Source organism: Ursus maritimus, unplaced genomic scaffold (assembly GCF_017311325.1).
Source record: "Ursus maritimus isolate PB19 unplaced genomic scaffold, ASM1731132v1 scaffold_3, whole genome shotgun sequence".
NCBI classification, from domain to species: Eukaryota; Metazoa; Chordata; class Mammalia; order Carnivora; family Ursidae; genus Ursus; species Ursus maritimus.
In genome coordinates, this window is record NW_024425563.1 from 40,224,771 (window position 1) to 40,245,953 (window position 21,183).

At 42.9% G+C, this 21,183-nt stretch overlaps 1 protein-coding gene across 3 annotated transcripts in view; it reads left to right on the forward strand.

Moving 5' to 3' along the window:
* AOAH (acyloxyacyl hydrolase) overlaps window positions 1-21,183 on the forward strand; it is a 176,864-nt gene that overhangs the window by 83,118 nt on the left and 72,563 nt on the right. For all 3 annotated transcript variants that reach the window (XM_040644102.1, XM_008686500.2, XM_008686501.2), the window contains exons 8-11: window positions 3,593-3,663; window positions 4,490-4,538; window positions 5,769-5,817; window positions 7,725-7,819. In XM_040644102.1, the coding sequence (XP_040500036.1) occupies window positions 3,593-3,663; window positions 4,490-4,538; window positions 5,769-5,817; window positions 7,725-7,819 (264 nt within the window). The remainder of the gene's footprint in view (window positions 1-3,592; window positions 3,664-4,489; window positions 4,539-5,768; window positions 5,818-7,724; window positions 7,820-21,183) is intronic.

A 21,183-nucleotide genomic window follows, 5' to 3' on the forward strand; every position in this document is an offset into this window, starting at 1 on the left:
CCCCCCTGCTTGTGTTCCCTCTCTCGCTGGCTGTCTCTATCTCTGTTGAATAAATAAATAAAATCTTTAAAAAAAAAAATAAAATAAAAAATAAAAAAAAATAAAACCCTTCAGAGTGTAGGGATAGAGGGTACATTCCTCAATCTCATAAAAACCATCTATGAAAAGCCTACAGCGAATATCATTCTCAATGGGGAAAAGCTGGAAGCCTTTCCCTTAAGATCAGGAACACGACAAGGATGCCCAATCTCGCCACTATTAGCCAACATAGTACTAGAAGTCCTTGCAACAGCAATCAGACAACAAAAAGGGATAAAAGGTATCCAAATTGGCAAAGAAGAAGCCAAAATGTCTCTCTTCACAGATGACATGATACTCTATATGGAAAACCCAAAAGAAGCCACTCCCAAACTATTAGAAGTTATAGAGCAATTCAGTAAGGTGGCAGGATACAAAATCAATGCTCAGAAATCAGTTGCATTTCTATACATGAATAATGAGACTGAAGAAAGAGAAATTAGGGAATACATCCCATTTACAATAGCACCAAAAATCATACGTTATCTCGGAATTAACTTAACCGGAGACGTAAAGGACCTATATTCTAGAAACTATAAATCACTCTTGAAAGACATTGAGGAAGACACAAAAAGAAGGAAAAATATTCCATGCTCATGGATCAGAAGAATTAACATAGTTAAAATGTCCATGTTACTCAGAGCAATCTACACTTTCATTGCTATCCTGATTAAAATACCGATGACATTTTTCAAAGAACTGGAACAAATAGTCCTTAAATTTGTATGGAAACAGAAAAGGCCCCGAATCGCCAAGGAACTGTTGAAAAGGAAAAACAAAGCTGGGGGCATCACAATGCCGGATTTCGAGCTGTACTACAAAGCTGTGATCGCAAAGACAGCATGGTACTGGCACAAAAAGAGACACATAGACCAGTGGAACAGAATAGAGAACCCAGAAATGGACCCTCGGCTCTTTGGGCAACTAATCTTTGATAAAGCAGGAAAAAACATCCAGTGGAAAAAAGATAGTCTCTTTAATAAATGGTGTTGGGAAAATTGGACAGCTACATGCAAAAGAATGAAACTTGACCACTCTCTCACACCATACACAAAGATAAACTCCAAATGGATGAAAGACCTCGATGTGAGACAGGAATCCATCAAAATTCTAGAGGAGAACATTGGCAGCAACCTCTATGACATCGGCCAAAGCAACCTTTTTCATGACACATCTCCAAAGGCAAGAGAAAAAAAAGAAAAAAATGAACTTGTGGGACTTTATCAAGATAAAAAGCTTCTGCACAGCCAAGGAAACAGTCAAAAAAACTAAGAGGCAGCCCACGGAATGGGAGAATGTATTTGCGATGATGCTACAGATAAAACACTGGTATCCAAGATGTACAAAGAACTTCTCAAACTCAATACGCTAGAAACAAATAAATCATAAAATGGGCAGAAGATATGAACACTTTTCCAATGAAGACATACAAATGGCTAACAGACACATGAAAAATGCTCAAAATCATTAGCCATCAGGGAAATTCAAATCAAAACCACACTAAGATACCACCTTACGCCAGTTAGAATGGCAAAAATTGACAAGGCAAGAAACAACAATTGCTAGAGAGGATGTGGAGAAAGGGGATCCCTCCTACATTGTTGGTGGGAATGCAAGTTGGTACAGCCACTCTGGAAAACAGTGTGGAGGTCCCTTAAAAAGTTAAAAATTGAGCTACCCTATGATCCAGCCATTGCACTACTGGGTATTTACCCCAAAGATACAGACATAGTGAAGAGAAGGGCCATATGTACCCCAATGTTCATAGCAGCATTGTTCACAATAGCTAAATTGTGGAAGGAACCGAGATGCCCTTCAACAGATGACTGGATTAAGAAATTGTAGTCCATATATACAATGGAATATTACTCAGCTATCAGAAAGAACGAATTCTCAACATTTGCTGCAACATGGATGGCACTGGAGGAGATAATGCTAAGTGAAATAAGTCAAGCAGAGAAAGACAATTATCATATGATTTCTCTCATCTGTGGAACATAAGAACTAGGAAGATCGGTCGGGGAAGAAAGGGATAAAGAAAGGGGGGGTAATCAGAAGGGGGAATGAAGCATGAGAGACTATGGACTCTGAGAAACAAACTGAGGGCTTCAGAGGGGAGGGAGGTGGGGGAATGGGATGGACTGGTGATGGGTAGTAAGGAGGGCACGTATTGCATGGTGCACTGGGTGTTATATGCAACTAATGAATCATCGAACTTTACATCAGAAACCAGAGATGTACTGTATGGTGACTAACAGAATATAATAAAAAAACATTAAAAAAAAATCATAAACCACTTGCTTCTTTTGGAGAAATGCTCCTGGTCTAAAATATCACCACCCTCACCTGTCTCAATTGATTTTCCTCTAGCTCTGTGAACATCTCAGCTCCTTCTCTATTATATTCTTACTGCAATTTACTCTATCAATTCCCTATCAATTCCCCAAATTTAGGTTGGCTTTAACTTTTAACTATTAAAAACAAATTAAAACAGAAAGAAAATAACAATGAATAAAACACAATGAAAAGTATCCTTAGAGCTAAATATTGTCCATATTCATGATTTCTTACATTGGATAAATCCCAGAAATGTGATTATTGTGTTAAAATTATGCACAACTTTAGGAAGTTGTGTCCCCTAGGAAGATTCCTATTTCCAACAGTGGATAATACCACTTAAATGCCTGTTAACTTGATGGTTGAAAAATACTTTCTTAATTTTCTTTTGAGTACTTGTGATATCGAGTGTTTTCCAAAATTATTGGTCATTTATATTTCTTCTGTGGTTTGCCCTGTTCACATCATTGTAGTATTTTCTACTGTTGGGTTTACTCTGTAATTTATTTTTAAGAGTTTTTAATATATTGAGAATTTTTATTATTATTCTTTGTTTCATATGTGCAGTAGGCAGAATTCGAGATGGCCCCATGATCTTTGTCCCTGGTGTTGCTTCTGCGATTTTGTTATGTCATACAATAAAAGAGATTATGCAGATGCAATTAGGGTTACTTTCAATTGGCCTTAAGATAGGGAGATTATCTGGGTGAGCCTAATCTTATCAGGAGCTCTTTAAAAGTCTATCTTTCTCCTTGGCTGGTGGCAGAAGAGGAAATCAGAGAGTTTCAAAGCACAAAAAGGACTTGACCAGCTATTGCTGACTTTGAAGGTGGAGAGGCCATGTGCAAACACTGGACAGCACTCTATGAACTAAGAACCACCTCCGGCTGACAACAGCCAAGGAAATGGGGACCTTGGTTTTACAACTACAAGAAACTGAACTCTGCCAACAACCTGATGAGCCCAAAAGCTGATACTTTCTCAGAGCCTCCGGAGAAGAGCCCAGTCTAGCCAACAGCTTGATTTTGAATCACTAGATAATAAACAGCTATGTTTTAGGTTAAAAAAAAAAAAAGAATTACACATGTCAGTACTCCTGGGACAGCTCTGACTGCCCTTCCTTGTGGATAACAAGGGGCAGAAATGAACCCTTCCTGTGTGTGCTCTTCAATTCCAGACACTGAGGGGCTACCACTGGCGAGGGAGAGACTGCAACGACAGCAACAAGATGGCATACCCGGGCAGAAGGTACGTCTCTGCTCATCACTGATTCGGGAAATTACCTTCTAAAAAGGAGGCAGGAGGCGTCATTCCAACCCGAGCCTAGGGGATTTGTACTTATAGAGAGAAGGGACCTCCGTGTCTCCACTGAAGTAAAGCTCAGTGAAGAAAGAACAGCATTCCTTCATTTGTCCAGGAAACACTCATGGAGCACCTGCTCATTGCCAGGCCCTTTGCTTCGTGTCGGGCGGTTGACAAAATGAAGTAGGGCCTCCCCTCATGGAGCTTACAGTCTAGCGGGAGGAACACGAGAGTCCGTAGGGTATGGGGACCTGTGTCCAGCCTCCTGCACGAGGTCTGTGCGCAGGACCGAGGAGTGAGGACAGGGCTCCTGTGACTGGACCACATGTCACATTTTAGTCCCGGGCTGATGTTCAGCCAGCCACATCTCGGACTTCAGAAAGTAGATATGCCAACCTTCATCTTAACAGTGAGTGCAGGGCCGCAGCATTCAGTTTACCAGATGTTTGGGATTTTAGAGCTTAACTGTAATGGCTTCATCTGTCTAAAGTGGGCTACAGGTTCATTCCCTCTGCTCATCAAAATCATTCCACAATACAGTCCATGAATAGAGGCCACTGGAGTTGGTCCATGGTGCCCAGAAAATATCCAAAACTGAGATGATGGCAGAGGCCACGTGGAGGCTTCTGTGTGCCACTGACAATCAGTGTGGCACTCCTTGAAGAACCTGTTGTCCATCAGTGACACTTAGCACTTGTTCATTCATTCATTCAGCTAACACTCATGGGACAAGAAGTGTATGCTGAAGACAATGTTGATGTTTTCTTCTTAGGCCAGACGACTGGGATGTACATGAGGATTCAAACTGTAATGGCATTTGGGTAAGCAACTAGATTCAAATCTAGCCCTGTTCTCTGACATTCTGCCCTCCTTAAGAGCCTATTTGCTTTAGTCAGTCCTATGGAAGAAGACAACAGATGAAAGCAACCTTTTTCTGCAAATTGGAAGAGAGGTATAGACTCCGATCTCACATGACATATGGCAGGGATGTAATGAGAGTTGAGGGTCTGTCAGTCACAGCCCCTTGAAGTCACCCACATCTAACCCCTTTATTCCTTGTTGAGTCAGGCGAAATTAAATGAAGAGTGCTGTTAGCAAAGTTTTATAGCGACCCAAACAGCTGTTGGAGAAAACCTCTTGGCCCACCTCTTTGAGGCAGCCATTTTCTTTCTATTCCATAAAGCTAGTCAGGCAGGGTGGAAATTACCCTGTAGTTACCCCACTATCCACATCTCAAGGCATTTAATACTGGTGCTCCTGCTCTCCGCGAACAACAGTTTCACAGCTTTCAGGAAGAGAAAGGGAAGAAAGGAGGAAGCTCAACCAAACACTTATCTGGAGACAATGCAGCAGACCCATGTTTTGTGGAGTCTTGAGCTAATATATGATTTGAGGGTCCTTCTGAAGAAAAAGAGTACCAAATTACAAATACGAAATCGAGGATGAAAGCAAATAGTTAATTAGAACAATAGAAGAAATCCCAACAAATTCCTGGAGTCTTGGAAATTCAGGTCCCTTGGAAATTGTAGGATGTGCAGCAGCATCCCTGGCCTTTACCCACTAGAGGCCAGTCGCTCCCCCTCCCCATTATCAAAACCAAAAATGTCTCCAGACTTTGCCAAATGTCCCTTGGGGTAGGGGTGGGGGGAAACCAGCCCTGTTGAGAATCCGTGCTCTGGAAGCATCAATCCTTAGGGAGTGGAGATGTCAGGGCCCTTAGAGCTCCAGCTCAGAGACTGAGGAACACATTCTGACCTTGTGTCCCTGTCACTCAGTGGGCCCACAGCGCCCCCTCGCGGTGATTCATGCAAGGCCTGGCATCCTCTGGACTAGATGGTCGGGGTTCTGGATCTCTCCTTCTTCTTGCCACAGCTCTGTAAAGCCCAACTATACACAGAGTGTTGCTATGTTGAATGAAGGGCTCAAGAGACTTTAATGGGTTTTATCCACTGATTTGCCTTTGTACTTTTAAAGCCACTAGGGAAAGCCTCAGTGTATGTTTCTCATACGTTTAAAAACAAACTACTAATCTCATCATTTCTCTTTTAAAGGGCGTTGATCCAAAAGATGGAATACCGTATGAGAAGAAGTTCTGTGAAGGTATGAATTGTAGAGTTAATGTACTTATCACAACAGGGACACTCTTTTCTAGTCTGAGTCAGATTGAAGCAACCAGACCACCTAAGTGAGGAAGTGCCTGATGCTACAGCTTAAAGTTGACCAATTTCCATTTATTTTCATGAAAAATCAGAAAAAAAGACATGGGAAAGCTTGTAGAAAATGGAGGCAGAATCTAGAAAAAGCAAAACTGAATTTGTCTGACTGCCTCCTTTACATGGGGATTGAAAACTTGAATGATGATGCCAGAAAAGGCGGCAGGAGAGAGCACAAGATAACAGAAACCTAGCGCTTCTCCAAATAAGGAGACAAATAGAGATGCTTGTGTTTCCTCTTTCTCCATGTCCTTCTCAATACATGACAAGGTCAGGCATCTGGGCTTGTGCTGACAGATCCCTGTGGCAGGCAACTGGGCTAAAGATTCATATCTGGGTGACTTGAGAGAGACCTCCAAGTTATAGCCATTGGGAGTTCCCAAAAATAGCTGAGCAAAAGCTCTATATTCTAAATGCCCAAACGCCACAGACATCTGAGCTGCCAGTACTGTTAGGAGAAACCTATGATCACCCACATACTACTGAAAATATGTGCCTGGTGATACCCAAAGTGTCTCAGATCAGACCCTCTGGTAGCATCATTTTTTACGTTTAGGCAGTGCTTTTCTCTAACACTGAAAAAACCTTCCTTTCTTTCTTTCTTTCTTTCTTTCCTTCCTTCCTTCCTTCCTTCCTTCTTTCTTTCTTTCTTTCTTTCCTCATTCATTCATTCATTCATTCATTCATTTGACAGCTATTTCCTGAATGCCTGTTCCTGTTATGCACCAAGGGCTATACTTGGCTCAGAGTTGTCCTGAGCAGATGTGATACAGTACTTGCCCTCAATCAACTTAGTCTAATTGTCTTTAAACTCTCAGAGGGATGGGAGGGGCGTAGAAAATGCACAGAACCAGCGCAGTGCATAGTTATGCAGTTTAGAAATGCTTGTTGAATGAATATAAGAATGAATGAACAAATGACTGATAAATAAATAAACTCAGATCTAAGCGAAAGATCCTGGTGTGAAGCCTCTTGGACTTCCCCATCCCAACCCCTCCTGTATGTCCTGGGCCTTCTCAGTCCCCATTTATGTGGCCAAGTGCTGTCACAGAGGCCCAGGATAGGGAGCCACTGAAATGAGGCTAGACCACCCTCCAGCATGAATTGGGGGACTTGGGGCTAAGGGGAAAAGGCGCCCCTCTCTGACTCTGGAGGCATCAGTTGATTCTTTCAGGATCTTAAGGGATTTAGAAGAGTACATGCATCACCGCTGGGTAAATGAATTGTGTAGATGGGCCTTGGAGGCGGATTAAGTGATTCCTAACCTCCAAATAGGGTTTTGCAGAGACCTTTATATCTTCATCTTCCGTTAATCAGCCAGAATTGTCCACCCAGTGCTTTTGTGTATATGGATTAAGGGCTTTAAAAGGCCATAATATCTTTGAAAAGTCAAATTGCTCCATGAGATCCCTAATTCTTAAAGTGAATTACAACAGAATTCAAGAGAGTGGTTTCCAAAACCAAAACTTAGGGCGTACTTCTGAGTTCAGATAAAGTTTTGATTCATTGATTCATCCGTCATTCACTCATGAGGTTGCACGGCGGTTTTATGCTGAGCTAAGAAACACACCTGCATCCGTACAGCTTAGCTAGCAGTTTCGATGGCCTAGAAATCTCATTCAGCTCCTAAATGCGATCTCCCTGTCTCCCCAACACTTGAAAAGTGGCAATGCATCACGGTTATGACGCTCTGTGCATGGAATACGCACCAGGGTATCTGCTCTCCTTACCACCCAATCTGGAGGCTCCAAACTACTTGAGTTATAAATAATGCAAATAAATTGTGCCACCCAGGTTCGCAGCCCAGGGGAATCATTTTGCTGGGAGACTCAGCTGGGGCTCATTTTCACATCTCTCCCGAATGGATCACAGCTTCACAGATGTCTTTGGTAAGTAATTTTGGCAGTAATCATCCCGGATGTGCCGGCCTTTGTGTTTGTTCCCCCCTTGCTCTCTCTAAATGCGATGCCAGCTCCAAACAGGTGCAGATTTCCCTCCTCAGCAAAATCTGTTACAAAAGGCACATCCACAGCCATTTCAACTCCGTTCATTTCAAACAATGTGATAAGAAATGTGAGGCCACTGTCACAACAGGCTCATCACAAGAACCCTCCTGTCCATTAGAGAAGGGGGATAATGCCTCTGCGGGGTGGAAAGGAGACTTGGGCACAATGGGGAAGCCCTTGTCATATGGCCACCTCAGGCATGGTTCCCTTCTCCTTCTCCAAGAACCCTGAAACTCTGCTCCAGAGAAATCCAACTATAGGAATTATAAATTCTTCCTTGACCCCTTCTTCTCAGACTAGAGAAATTGCACATACACCTAAACACTCCAACTGAACCTGTCCCAAATCCAAAAACTGGACAGATGTGGACTTCCCTTTGTAAAGATGAGCAAGCAGGGAAACATCTGGACATATAGCAAATGCTCATGATCTCAAAAGAAGAGTGCTCTTTTGGGGGGAAAAAAAAAACTTGCTGCGTTTTGTACAATATGAAATTCAGGTTCTCAACCATAGTTGACAAGAGATTGTACCCATGACAAAGGAGCAATCTGACATCAGGAAAGACTACTTTGGGGAGAAAGAACAATAATCACCTGATGTGAAAATCCATTGGCAGCATTGACAAGCAAGTTGGACAGTGGAAAAAACCAGAGGAGCAAACCAGTCCTCCAGCTGGGGAAATTCTGGAACTCAGAGAAGAGATATGCAGGATGCATTCTGGAGATTGAATAGGAAACCCAGGAAAAAGAACATGTCAGGCAGAGAGCAAGTGGTGACCAAATAAACAATAAAAGATAACTAGCTTGAGCTGAGGGAATCCTTGTCTTCAATCCCAAATCTGCACTGAGCACCAGGCCAAAGTGTAAAATAGACTCTCTTTACCATGTCTTCCTTTTTTTTTTTTTTTTTAATTCCAAATATAAAGAAAAAGCTTGCAATCATTCTGCCCAACAACAACAACAAAAAAAAACCAGGGTACTTACTAGAAGGAAAAACCCTTTTGGCATCAGATTTACCTCTCAATGCTAACTTTTAGAAAATAGTGGAATGACCTCTACAGGATTTTGAGGATTGTGTGTCAGAAGTGCTCTGACTGCCAAGATACTGTTTGTTCTTACATGAGGGCCTCAGAAACTTATTCTCAGTTTTTCGAAGATTCAGAAACATAACAGACATATGTCCTCCTGAAAAAGATTATTTTAAGAGTATTCCAGATTACTATTCCAAATATTCCAAATATTAATTTCATTATATAACATTTTCAAATGTATACAATGTCAAAAAATCCATAAAGTTAAATGACAAATGAAAAACAAGAAGAGTATTTATAACACATAAGGCAATATTTAAATCCCCTAATAACGAACAGCTCCTGCATATCAATAAATTTTTAAATTTTTTAATCAAGAACGTAATTACTAAATATAAACATAGTTTCATCTTTAATAGTAGTCAAAGAAACACAAATTAAAACAATGGAATATCATTTATCATCTGTCAAAAGATAAAGATTAAAAAGTGATAAAGGCCTAGTTTCAGCAAAAATATGGTGAAATGGACATGTTCTTTCACCACCAAGACTGTGTAAGTTGCTAGAACTTCTCTGAAAGGCAATTTGACAATATATATAACGTGACATTAAAATGTTTGTGGTTTTAACCATTAATTCTGCATCTGGAAATTTACTTCTAAAACTAATTAGTCATTTGCTCTAGAATCTATGTACGTGAGTTTTCCTCAAAGAGTTACTTATAAGAGCAAAAATTAGAAAAGAAATTAAAAATTAAAAAGCCAGGGATCAGACATCCAAAAATATATTCTGTCCATAAAATGAAATGTTATGCAACCACTAACACACATGTTGTAGACCTATTTCTTAGCAAGAGATATATTAATAATAACTCATTAGGCAAAAACACATTATAAAATAGTGTGCATGAACCGGTTTTGTGAATATAAAAGTGCATCTGTGTGTGCAAGCAAGGAAAATAATCGGAAGGTTATGGATCAGTACGTTACTGGTACGTTTGGATTGTAGAACACTGGGTAACGCTTTCTCTTCTTTTTCTTCAGTGAATTTGTACTATGTATGTACCAAATATTGTAATCCAAGATTTGGGGTATCGTTTTATTTTGTTTTGAGCAAATAGCTAAAAAACACCAAAGCACTGCTTTCCTTAATATTTGTAAAATCCCTCTGAGGTGGGTGTTATTACAACATAGCTTCACTGTACAGACACTCAGAGAGTTTGAGTAGACTGTCTAAGGTCACCAAGCTAACAGGTGCAAGAATCACTTCTTTGTATTGTCATCTTGAACAAGCCACCTACCCAGAGACTCTGTAAATGATGGTAGGAGCAATCTCAGGCAAGGCCATGTGTTTCATGATCTAAGGGTGGTGAAAATGCTTTGGAACTCTATGTGGGATTCAAACCAGACAAGAAATAGATTGACACCCAGCTCATGCAGTGCTGTGGTAGCAGCTACCCAGGCTGGTCCATGTCCTTGTGCTTGTCCTTCTCATCCCACACCTGGGCCTCTGGAGGCTGAGATGAAGTGTGCCTCTCACTTTAGGTTTCTCCTGGAGAGAATGGCCTCTCACAAACTCTCAGCAGAGCTGGCAGCTAACTCTGCAGTGCACTAAATCTCTGGGGAAGAGAAAGATCCACTGAGAAGCCAGTCCAGCAGCTGGCCTCATCCTGGAGTCCTGACAACTGGGATTTGAATTGTAACTTTTTTTAATCTACTGTTTGCAACAACAAATTAAGTGAAATACTGCAGCTCAGCATTGTTGGTTTGGGGTTGGGTTACAGGTATCCCCTGGTTTCTAAAAGTTTGTTTTAATGCCACTTTGCTTTTACAGAAGACCTATATTAATACCCTTTTCTTGCCAACCAAAAGAAATCTAAAGAAGATTTTCACTTTAACAAAAAAGGCTGTTACCATACTAATGTAGGTCTTTCAGAGAAGCAAAGTGGCCTACCTCAAAATTTCAGAACACTCCGTGTTTAGATAGCCTGGGAAACCTGTATTTCCCACCCCACTCCCCTGTCACTTTTTGGCAGTAAATTGTAGCCCTGAAAAGTGACCACAAGAATGACAATAACATAGAGCATTGATATGGAAGCCAAATTGGGCATAATGGTAATTGGGATTGATGAATCTCACCAACATGTTAATAATGCTGTTGATGGTAGGGACAACACTACAGTTTTAGTGTCATTTTGTCACTTGTTTCAAGCCTTTGATGTTCTAGTGTTCTTAAAGTGTCTCATTTCTCCCCGGGTTAACACACTTCTCCAAGCTAAAAATCAATCCAGGCACTCCAAGCCTGGGCCACTTCTGTGTTATGCCATTTATAAGATGGAAGATGAGACAAGGATAAAAGAGAAATATTTTGCTTAGAAATTTATCACAAGTTATTATCAAAATAATACTGTACAAACCGCCCCAAGTCTCACTGACTTAAAACAATCCTCATTTCTTCTCACTCACATATCTGTGGGTTGTCTAGGGTCAGCTATTTAGGCTGGACTCAGTTGGTCTTGGCTCCAAGCTAAAGGTTAGTCTAGATCTGTTCCATGTGTCTCTCATTTTTCTTGGTTGGGTAATCTATCCAGAAAGTATTCTTTTCATGGTAATGACGGAAGTGCAAGAGTACAGTCCCCCCCCCCCCACGAAATACATTTGCTACATCATGTCCACCATCAATGCACTGGCCAGAGCCAGTCACATGGCCATGCCCAAGATCAATGGGGAAGCAAGTATATCTGCCCAAGTGAGACAGGAACGAAAGTAAATATTTGCAGTATTGTTTTTGTCTAATTATAAATGTTAAATATTCAATGGAGAAAATAAGCAAATACAGAAATTATTAAGAAATCATTAAAATTCTCCTTAATCCTACCACCCGGGGAGAATCATTTTAACATTTCGGAGTATCAGATTAGTTTTAAAATATTCTTTTAATATTCTTCTTATTGGGGGAAAAAAGATATGAAGTCAATATTAGAACCAATTTTGAGAGGTAAAAAAAAAAATATCCCCACCATCTTGAACTTTTCTCAGTGTTTTTCCATTCTTTCCTAGAATCCCACCTCCACCACACACACACACACACACACACACACACACACACATACACACATTCTGTAGTCAAAAGAGTAGCAAGTATGCAATTGGCATTTTCCTTTTTTCCAATTAGCACTAATTATAATCATTTTTCTACATTGCTACTTAGTCTTTATATTCATTATATTTGTCAGTGTTCTATAGTATCCTTCTCAGGATACTATACAAGCCATAATCTAAACCATCTGGCCACGACTGGATATTAAGCTGATTCATTTCTGGGCTACTATGGATCATAGTCCTTTAAAAAAAATACTTCTCATTTTTCAAATTTATTACCTATAGAATCTGTTCATTTGCACAGGGAGTCAGCCTGTATATGACTACAGTGCCTAGCAGACAGCCGTGAGGTATGTGGAGCTCTGGTGTCTCATGCTTTGAGGGCTTTTAATGCTTGTGGCAAGTGAACTGAATAATGCCAAATACTAACCTGGGACCTGTTGTGTACTAAGACCTGTGATAGGAGCGAATGACACAGAGGTGAAGGGGATGGAAAAAATCAGGTCTTCTGAAGGCTTCAGGCCTCATGGAGAATTGCAGACAAGCAAATTCCAGCACTGCCGCGATGCATATGCACACCCCAAACTCGGGGAAAGGAGTTCAGGCGGTCTGGTCCTTGCAGAAAGGAGTGTCCTAGCAGCAGGAAGCGCGCATGCAAAGGCTCACAAGGAAGAAGGTTCAGCATTGGGAGAAGAGATCAGCCTCCCTGAGCCAGATGTCCCACCCGACTGGGCTTACCCCAGCACTAGGAGGGCATCCCTGCATCTGGAGAGGCTCCCTCACTGACCTCACCCCCCGAATGCAGATCTTCCCTGCAGGATTAAAGCCAGTTTTTGAGACTCTACTGGAAGAGTCTGTCCCCCTAAGGATTTCTGATGCCTCTGGTTCTTCTGCACCTACCCCCAACTCCTAATACTTACGGTGAACTTATAGTTCATTGTCCAAACCTGAGGAAAGAGGGATTACTATTGGTAATTTTATGAGGATAACAGGCATTAACTTAGACTGTCCCAGACAAATTGGGATATATGACCACTCGACTGATAGCATGACAACCATGTATGAAACTGACACCTTGAGCCAAGAGCTCAAAAGACGATAGTTAAAAAATGGACTATTTATTTCTACCTATGTTTCAACTGAGGCCCCAAGACACTGTGGGCCAACTATTTCCACCTTCCACAGTCAAATATTAGAAGGACAACAGCAGGACATGCACAAGAAGGGAGTGAAAATCATTTCTGCAACCTGTAGCTGAAGGCCCACCTTGAAGGTCTAGGAATTGAGGCAGGGAACGGCTGGTGTCAGCATGGCAGTGGGGCCCAGTTCTCCCCCCAGGGGAAGGGTGGACCTGCTTTCCCCTCAGAGTAGGCAACCACCAGTAGACTTGGATAGGTCTCCGGAGACTGGGGTCACAAGGGCTGGTGTCCGACGCTTTTGTGAATAATGCAAGGGTGGTGACTAAGGCTGAAGGATAGAGGGAGTGTATGTCCTGGGGGCAAGGACGTGGACCCCAGGAAGGGAGAGCCAGCCCGGATCATTACAAATCCTGGAGAAGATTGCCTGGAGATGGCTTCACCGTGGAGGGTAAACTCCAGATGACCAGGGCCTGGAGCATGAAAAGTAAAAGACTAGTGGGGGTGAAGAGAATACACCGACTGCACCTGCGAAGTTAGTCACGTGTTCCAGCAGGGCCTCTCAGAGCCCCCATTAGAGAGAGCCACCTTTGGATATCTGCCCCTCCAGGAGACTCACATCTTCTCCCTCCATCCACCTGCCACCCCAGCGGTCAGAAGCCTCAGCTGTGAATTATTCATTAATTTATATGACAATAAAAACAATATAACATTTTATGATATATAACTTTATTTTCCAAAACAAAAAACAAGTTAGAAGAGTAGTTTTCTTTTCCATTGTTGTGGATCTCTGATATCTGGCTAAAGACAGCTGGATCTGCATACCTGCTTCCCTCTCCAGTCTGCCTTACTATATATGTATGTAGCCTCTTGAAAACTACATTGTACCCTCATGAGTGAGATAAAAAGGCAAATGAAACAGACAAATCAAGTCTTAGGATTATGATGAAAATGTGATCTCATAAACTGTGAGGGTCTCAAAGATCCCCAGGGGTTCCCAGACCCTATTTTGAGAACCACTGTCACAGAGTTTTCCTGCTGCCTCTAATGTCCTAACTTTGAGGATTTACAAAAGAAAGATGTGGTCGTGGAGTACCACAGTGTGATTTCCAAAATTGTTTACATCTAGAAATGCCAGAAAAGAGGTACTCTAAGAAAGTTTTAGGGCAAAATGGGAAGCCATCAGCATAGTGTGGACTAGCCTCTCAACCCAAGAATTCCAGAGCATATGGGGATATGTGAGGTTCCCCAAGAGAGTGTCCACTGAGAATGCTCACTCTGCCAGGCTGTGTGTCCTCAGTCCCTCTGCCCATGGGTTCTATTTGAGAACCTTTTAGTAATGTCACCACAAAGGAAGAGAACCCCCAACCTTTTGGCTAATTCAGCAGGTGAACCCCTTTTAAACTGGGTTTCTAGTCAGTGTCAGAGTCAACATTTAGCAGGGACCAATCAGGAAAATAAAAGTATTCCAACAGAGGGAATTTAATACAGGAGATTGGCTACACAGTGTTGAGTTTAGTACAAGCAACTGATTGCATAGGTATTAGAACTAAAAGGGAGTTTCTGAAGAGATTAATCATTGCTGATGCCAGAGCTAGGGAACAAAAAGGAAGATGGGGTTTTATTAGAAGCTAGAGCAAGGGGTGTGGCTGATGCTTGAACCTTCTTGGCAAAGCCTGTACTGACTGCCAAGGGCACACAGACAAGCTGCTACTGGGAACACTGTGGGGTGTGGAGATGAGCCGGAAGTAGCAAAGGAGGCAGGAGGCAGGAGGCTGGAGGCCAAAGGCTGCTGGAGGCTGCTGACCTCAGCTGGAAACTAGAAAATAGTTCCTCTTCTCCTCCCACATGCTTCTCTCCCACCTGCACCTCCCATTGGCTGTGGGACACAGAGGAGCCTGGGAAGTGTAGTTTGCAGAGTGCAAGCCCCCTCTGCAGAACAGAGACTAGAGGCGTGGGCTTGGAGCCCAGAGGCACTTGGTGGAATGGGAGGCCTGGTTGGCTGTCTGCACGGCCTTGGCCCATTAGAGCCTCATCCCTTGATGTCCTTTTACCCTGGGACCTGTCTCACCCTGAGAGTCCCCCCAAAGGCTGCTGTCCATCAAACGCCAAGTCATTCCCTTCTCAACTGCCTTGAGGAAGCCTTCCCTAAATGACCAGAAGAGGGTGAATAACTAGGAATCATCTTTGAAAATGAAGCCTCTGGACCTTTCTCTGACGGGTTTGGGTGACAGAGGTTCTGAATTTGGATTCTGTAGCACTGACTGTGAAACTAGGGAGTACCCACTGGCCCCTAACCCCACCTTGCAATCCCTCCACGAACTCTGGTTCCACCCAGGAACCCTAGTAACCACCCGGCTGTGCAGCCTCACTCACGGTCTAACAGTGGGGAAAAGGTATGGTCAACGAAGACCCTTCAGGACCCCCCGGCATGTTTGTTGCTCTGCGTTTGCTGCTCCAAGTCATACATCATATCGTCTGGAAAGAGCCGAGAGTGCTGAAGAAAATCAATGATTCGTTGTTTCATAATAGGCCATTCTGCCCTTTATGAGACTACTCAACATTTCTTGGCCTTTTGTCTCCCTATAAAGCAGAAAACACTCCTGCAAATGCATCACCCCATCCCGACTGTGCCTGTGGAAAAAGACTCCACAGTCTTGGGTGTCTTTCCTGCCGCAGCCTCCTCTCCTCTCCCCTTCTTGCCATCCTCTCGTTAAGCAGTATGGCACCCGAGAGGCCTGTTTACAGCTAATTAGATTAAGAGTGTGTTCATCTGGAAAGATATTTGTAGTTCAATAAAGAGAGTGTGAAGAATCACCCTAACTGGTTCCACAGAAACAAAGATTCTGAGCGTCATTCGCTGAGGGCAGAAAGGTTTGTGCCCCCTCCCGCCTCAAAAAAGCCTCGCTTCTCTCCAAGCCATCGGTAGTCGTCAGATTCAGGAGGCGCTTCCCATGCCACAGGAAAGATCTCAGCTTAGAGAGATGGCAAAGCAAAACAACGAGCAAATTTGAAAACATTTTCATGCTTTTTTTTTCCTTTCAAAGGAAAAACAATCACTGCTTGAGATGTTTTGTTGAGAAAGAAAGGGAGGCAGAGAGATCATCAAGGCCAGCAATAGATGCTGCCCTCCTGCCTCTTCCCCATCTGTTCGAAAATTATTTCCAAAATATTAAATGCTGCATTTCACAGAACCAGAATGGCATGACGGGTTGGGGCTGGGGGAGAGGGGAGGGAGACGAGATTCTGAAATACAATTTCCCAAATGTTTATTTTGCTAGCGAAGGCTGTTGCCTGTACTATTATAAAATCTTAGCACGACCCCCGGCAGGCTGTTGTCTGTAGGGTAAGTAGGCGCAGATTGAATTTCGTACAGTGTCAAGGACAAAATGAATCCTTAATCTGGCTGCAGAAAATGCATATTCACCCAAGAGCAAAGCATATTCACTCCAGTCTTTCAAGCCCACATGTGCTTCATTCCTCTCTTTGAGATGAGTGTACAGGTCAAGTTTGGCTGCCCTTTATTAGCCCACAGACAGCCCAGGTAATATCAAAGCCCGCACGCTGACTCTCCCTCACCTGCCCCACTTCCCACTCTCAGGATTTAACAGTGAGCGTAAAGCTTCCGTTAAGCGTAAAGGCTGATTTTCATGGTGCACATGAAATATGAAAATCCTACCTCGGCTACCTTCATGTCGACTCCAGAAATATTTAAGGGTTAGAATACTTTATTATTGTTTTTCCACATGAGGAAAGGCTGCAGTTCAGTAAAATTGGACAGAATTACATTTTCTGCTCCTCTGACGTCTTGCAGGCCGGCAGACTAAGGATGCTAAGCGGTGAGAAGAGAAGCCTCAGTCCTAGTTACTTCTCATTTATTCTGTCAGGAAAAGAGAGTTGTGTTCATCCCGGTGAATCCTTTTCTCCAGCAGCTATCAGGCCACAAGAGACAGAATGTTCTTCGATTCCCATTCCCTGTTCATGGGCACAGGCCAGACGGGCTGTTGCCTTGAGGCCTGATCAATGTAATGCCCTTTTCTTCCTGCTCAAGGTGAGCATCTGGGTCTCTTACCTTCCAGCAAAGTAGGGTGTTCTTGCAGGCTCATTCTTCCAAAAACGTTTGTCACCTTAGCCTTCACTAGCTTCTGCAAGAATTAAAAAGACAAACACTCGTTGTTATGAAAAACTACAAGAGGAAATTATTTTAAGCTCCGTACTTCTGAAAGGCATTTATAATTAGCCAGCCCACATGCCTGCTCTAGCACATTAGATGGAGATTTCCTCGGAGAGACGCAGCATGAGCCCATAAACACCTGTGCGAGCCAGCATGCTGCTAAGACTCAATGCAATCTCTTTCCCTCTGGTTAATTATATTTACCACTTTGCTTCGCTCTCCCTCAAGTTCCTCAACCATGAAATGGGTCTCAGGGAACTAACTCATCACAGGAAAAACGTTTAGAATCTCGAATCAGTGGGGATATGGAAAGAGGAAAATTCCAGCATTTAGAAATAATTTGGGATGGTTGGAATTGATCGCTACAGCCCATTCATTCATTAGCTCAGTCAGCAAATTCCCTCCATGCCACTCCTTGGGGTAATAAGAATAGAGATTGCCCAGCCAAGCGCTTGCCAAATGCCAGGCTTCAGAATGATTTCCTAGGGATTTTCTACTCAAGACAGTACTGGCAGGTTGGTCAAAGGTGTGAGCTAAACCCTAACTCTTAGAGAAAAATAAAGGGAAGTATTCTGAAACACAAGCCCAAAGATTCCAGACAGATTAAGAACAGCAACACTGAACCAAGAATTTAAAGACTGATTGCTAAAACGCCCAAAGGAAAATAGATCAATAAGGAGCAGAGAGGTCGTGTTCTCTTGTCGGTAACATAGTTGTGAGCCAGCAAGTAGAGCAAGTAGAAGGGTAGAGCCCTTCTTAAAAGACTAGTTATTAAGCAGGGTATAGGCTCAGCTGCTGTAACAAAGAATCCCAAAATTTAGTGAATTAAGATGGAGATGTGTTTTCCTTTCATATAATAATTCAGAGAGAAGCAGTCCAGGGCCGGCAAGATGTCCAGACCATCCGCAACATGCAGCTTCCACCTCTGGGTCCAAAGGGGCTGCTCCTGCTTTTGCCACCTCCCACCTGTAGGAGAGAGAAAGGGCCAAGTGAGGAGACGCACATCCCCTGGGAGAATCTCACTCAGAGGTGGCACCCATTACTCTCACATGCCTCACAGTGCAGAACCTAGTCACATGGCCACACCAGGCTACAAGAGAGGCTGGGAAGTATAATCAGTCCCTGGCTGGGCAGCCATGTGCCCAGCGAACACTGTGGGAGTTCTATTAAAGGCAGAGAAAAGGGATGACGTGGACAACTGGGGCCTTAGACATGAAAAGCAGTCTCTAACCTCAAGGAGCTTAAAGTCTACTTGGGAAGATACACAAGTAAACTCACAATTATAACATTAAGCAAATATTACCATGTGCTTACCAACACCAGGCATTGTACTTAACATTATCTCCTTTCATCCTGAAATGACTCTATTATTATGTATATCTTATAGAGGAAGAAACGAAGACTTAGAGAGGTTAACTAACTTACCCAAGATGATGCAGTTAAACATGGAATCCAGATACAAACTGATTCTGTCAGACTCTAGAGCAGAAGTCAGCAAACTACAGCCCTTGAACCTAATGCAGCCCTTCACTTTTTTTTTTTTTTGTAAATAAAGTTTGAATGAAACACAGCATGCCTGTTCATTTACATATTGTCAGTGGCTGCTTTTGTACCACAATGGCAGAACTGAGTAGTAACAACAAAAACCAAATGGCCTACAAAGCCTAAAATATTTCCTATCTGCCCTTTACAGAAGAAGATTGCCTACTCTGCCCTAGTGCTGGCATGTCAGGTGTAATTAGCTAGGCATGCACAGGGTGTGATGAAAGCTGGAGGAGAGCCCCTCACAGAGGGGAGGTGGGCCAGTCAAGGAAGTCAGGATTTAGCTAATCCTTGACCAGTGAACAGCAATTGATCAATAAAGACAGTGGCATAGGAAGAAGAGCTTGTGACAGGCCTGGAGGTCTGAGCGGCCCCCAGGTAGCTGAGTGGGGTGTGAGAAGAGGTTGGGCCAGTGAGTGGTACAGTGTGGAGGAGGGTACTGAAGAGCTACAGTAGCTCATAGAGCAGTGTTTCCCAAACCTGGCCCATCGCTGCAGCCGTTCGGGGCACCTATTAAAAGTAAGGACTCTAAGACTCCACCGCAAATCTACCCAAACAGGATCCATATCTTCAAGAAGCTCCCCACAAGATTCTGGAATATACTGCTGGAGATGGTAGGGGGAGACTGAGAAGGCCAGGGGCCCTGGCCAGAGGCTGTGGTGGTAACCTAGGTCCATCCTCTGTGCAAGTTGGAAGGCTAGAAGCAGCGAGGTTGGTGACAGCTTCATGGAAGAAGGTGAAAGAGGGGAGAGGAAGAAAATGAGATCATTTTTTCATGAGTGAGATAGTGGGGAGTGACACCCCAGTTCTGGCCTGATCATGAGGTATCCCCGTGATGGCTTCTAGAGTCTAATGCTGGATCTTACCTCTCAAAAAGGGAGAAGTACCCCATCCCAGACAAGTGGCAGCCTGACTGCCTCAGAAGTGACCAAACCTTTACAAAATCAAATGAAGGTATCTGAAGAGGGGACTTTTATGATACCATATGCAGGCCTTGTTGCCTGTTCCTGGCCCTTAAAGAAGAGTTATTTTTTCTGTTTGTGAAAGAATTTGTTTCACTGGCTCCATGAAAGAATTGAGTTGTGATTATTTCTGCATAACAGCGGGACACTTTAAACTCTTATTTTCTCAGTTTTATGAATTTGGATACAGTTCTTCAATCACTCTGGAAGTAATGATGGAAGGAATTGAATTCTGTGGAAGAAATCCAACTGCACATGCGTTTTCATTTGGTATGGGGCAGTTAGAGAAACGCAGCCCTCGACTCATTCACTGAATAAATAAATCATGGGGTTAGAGCTTAAATAATAAATAAAAGAAAAGGGGAAAGAAAGAGAATAAGAGGAGCTGACAAGGCGAAAAAATAGATAAATAAAAAGAGCTATATGCAGGCAAAATGATGAAAGATTGTTGCCTGCCACTCTGTCCTCTTTATATTTACTGGTCACATTTTGCTAGAAATGTTTATTTGACTATTTCTTCACTGTCCCATAAGGTTTTGGACTGGCATAGGGTCAAGAATGAAATGCTATACCTTTTCCCTGAAAATTACTTATTTAGTGCTAGCTGAAGTCTAAATGTGCCTTCAATAGGCATCATCCCAGGAGCTGAGCAGTTACTGTTACTGGTCATAACGACAGAGAGAGCAGTAGATAACTGGCACACTGGCTGTTTGGGTTTGTTTGAGGGAGACGTTGTTGGTCTTCTTGTGCGTAATATGAAGAATTCAGCCTTGGAATTTTGCATATGGTATTGCCAACACTTTACCTCTTTTTTCCCCCCTGCCCTTCTTTGCCTGAACCTCACAGTAACCTTAGTAACTCACATGGGATAACGTTTCTTTCAAGATTCCTTCCTCAGCCTCCACACGTGGGATAGTTGTCCCTGCTAGCACTCTGGACTTCCCTATCAGTCCTGCTCACAGCTGACTTTCATTGAACACTGACAATGCTGCACTTTATGCATGGATTTTCCTTTCCAATCCTCTCAACCACCTGATGAGATAGGCGCTATGATTAGTCCATTGTATAGACAAGGAAAGTGAGATATGGAAGAGTAAAAGCAAGTCTTCAAAGTTACCCAGCTGGGAAGTCTTTGTTTTCTAGCCTGTGAACTCCACAAAGGAGAAACTTGTAGCTGCCTGGTACGATGGTCAACAGAGTGCCTGGCATGGGCTGGCATTGATGTGTTTCTCTCTGTCTCCAACTCTCTCTCTCTCTCTCTGTGTCCCTCTCTCCCTCTCTCTCTCTGTCTCTCTTTCTCCG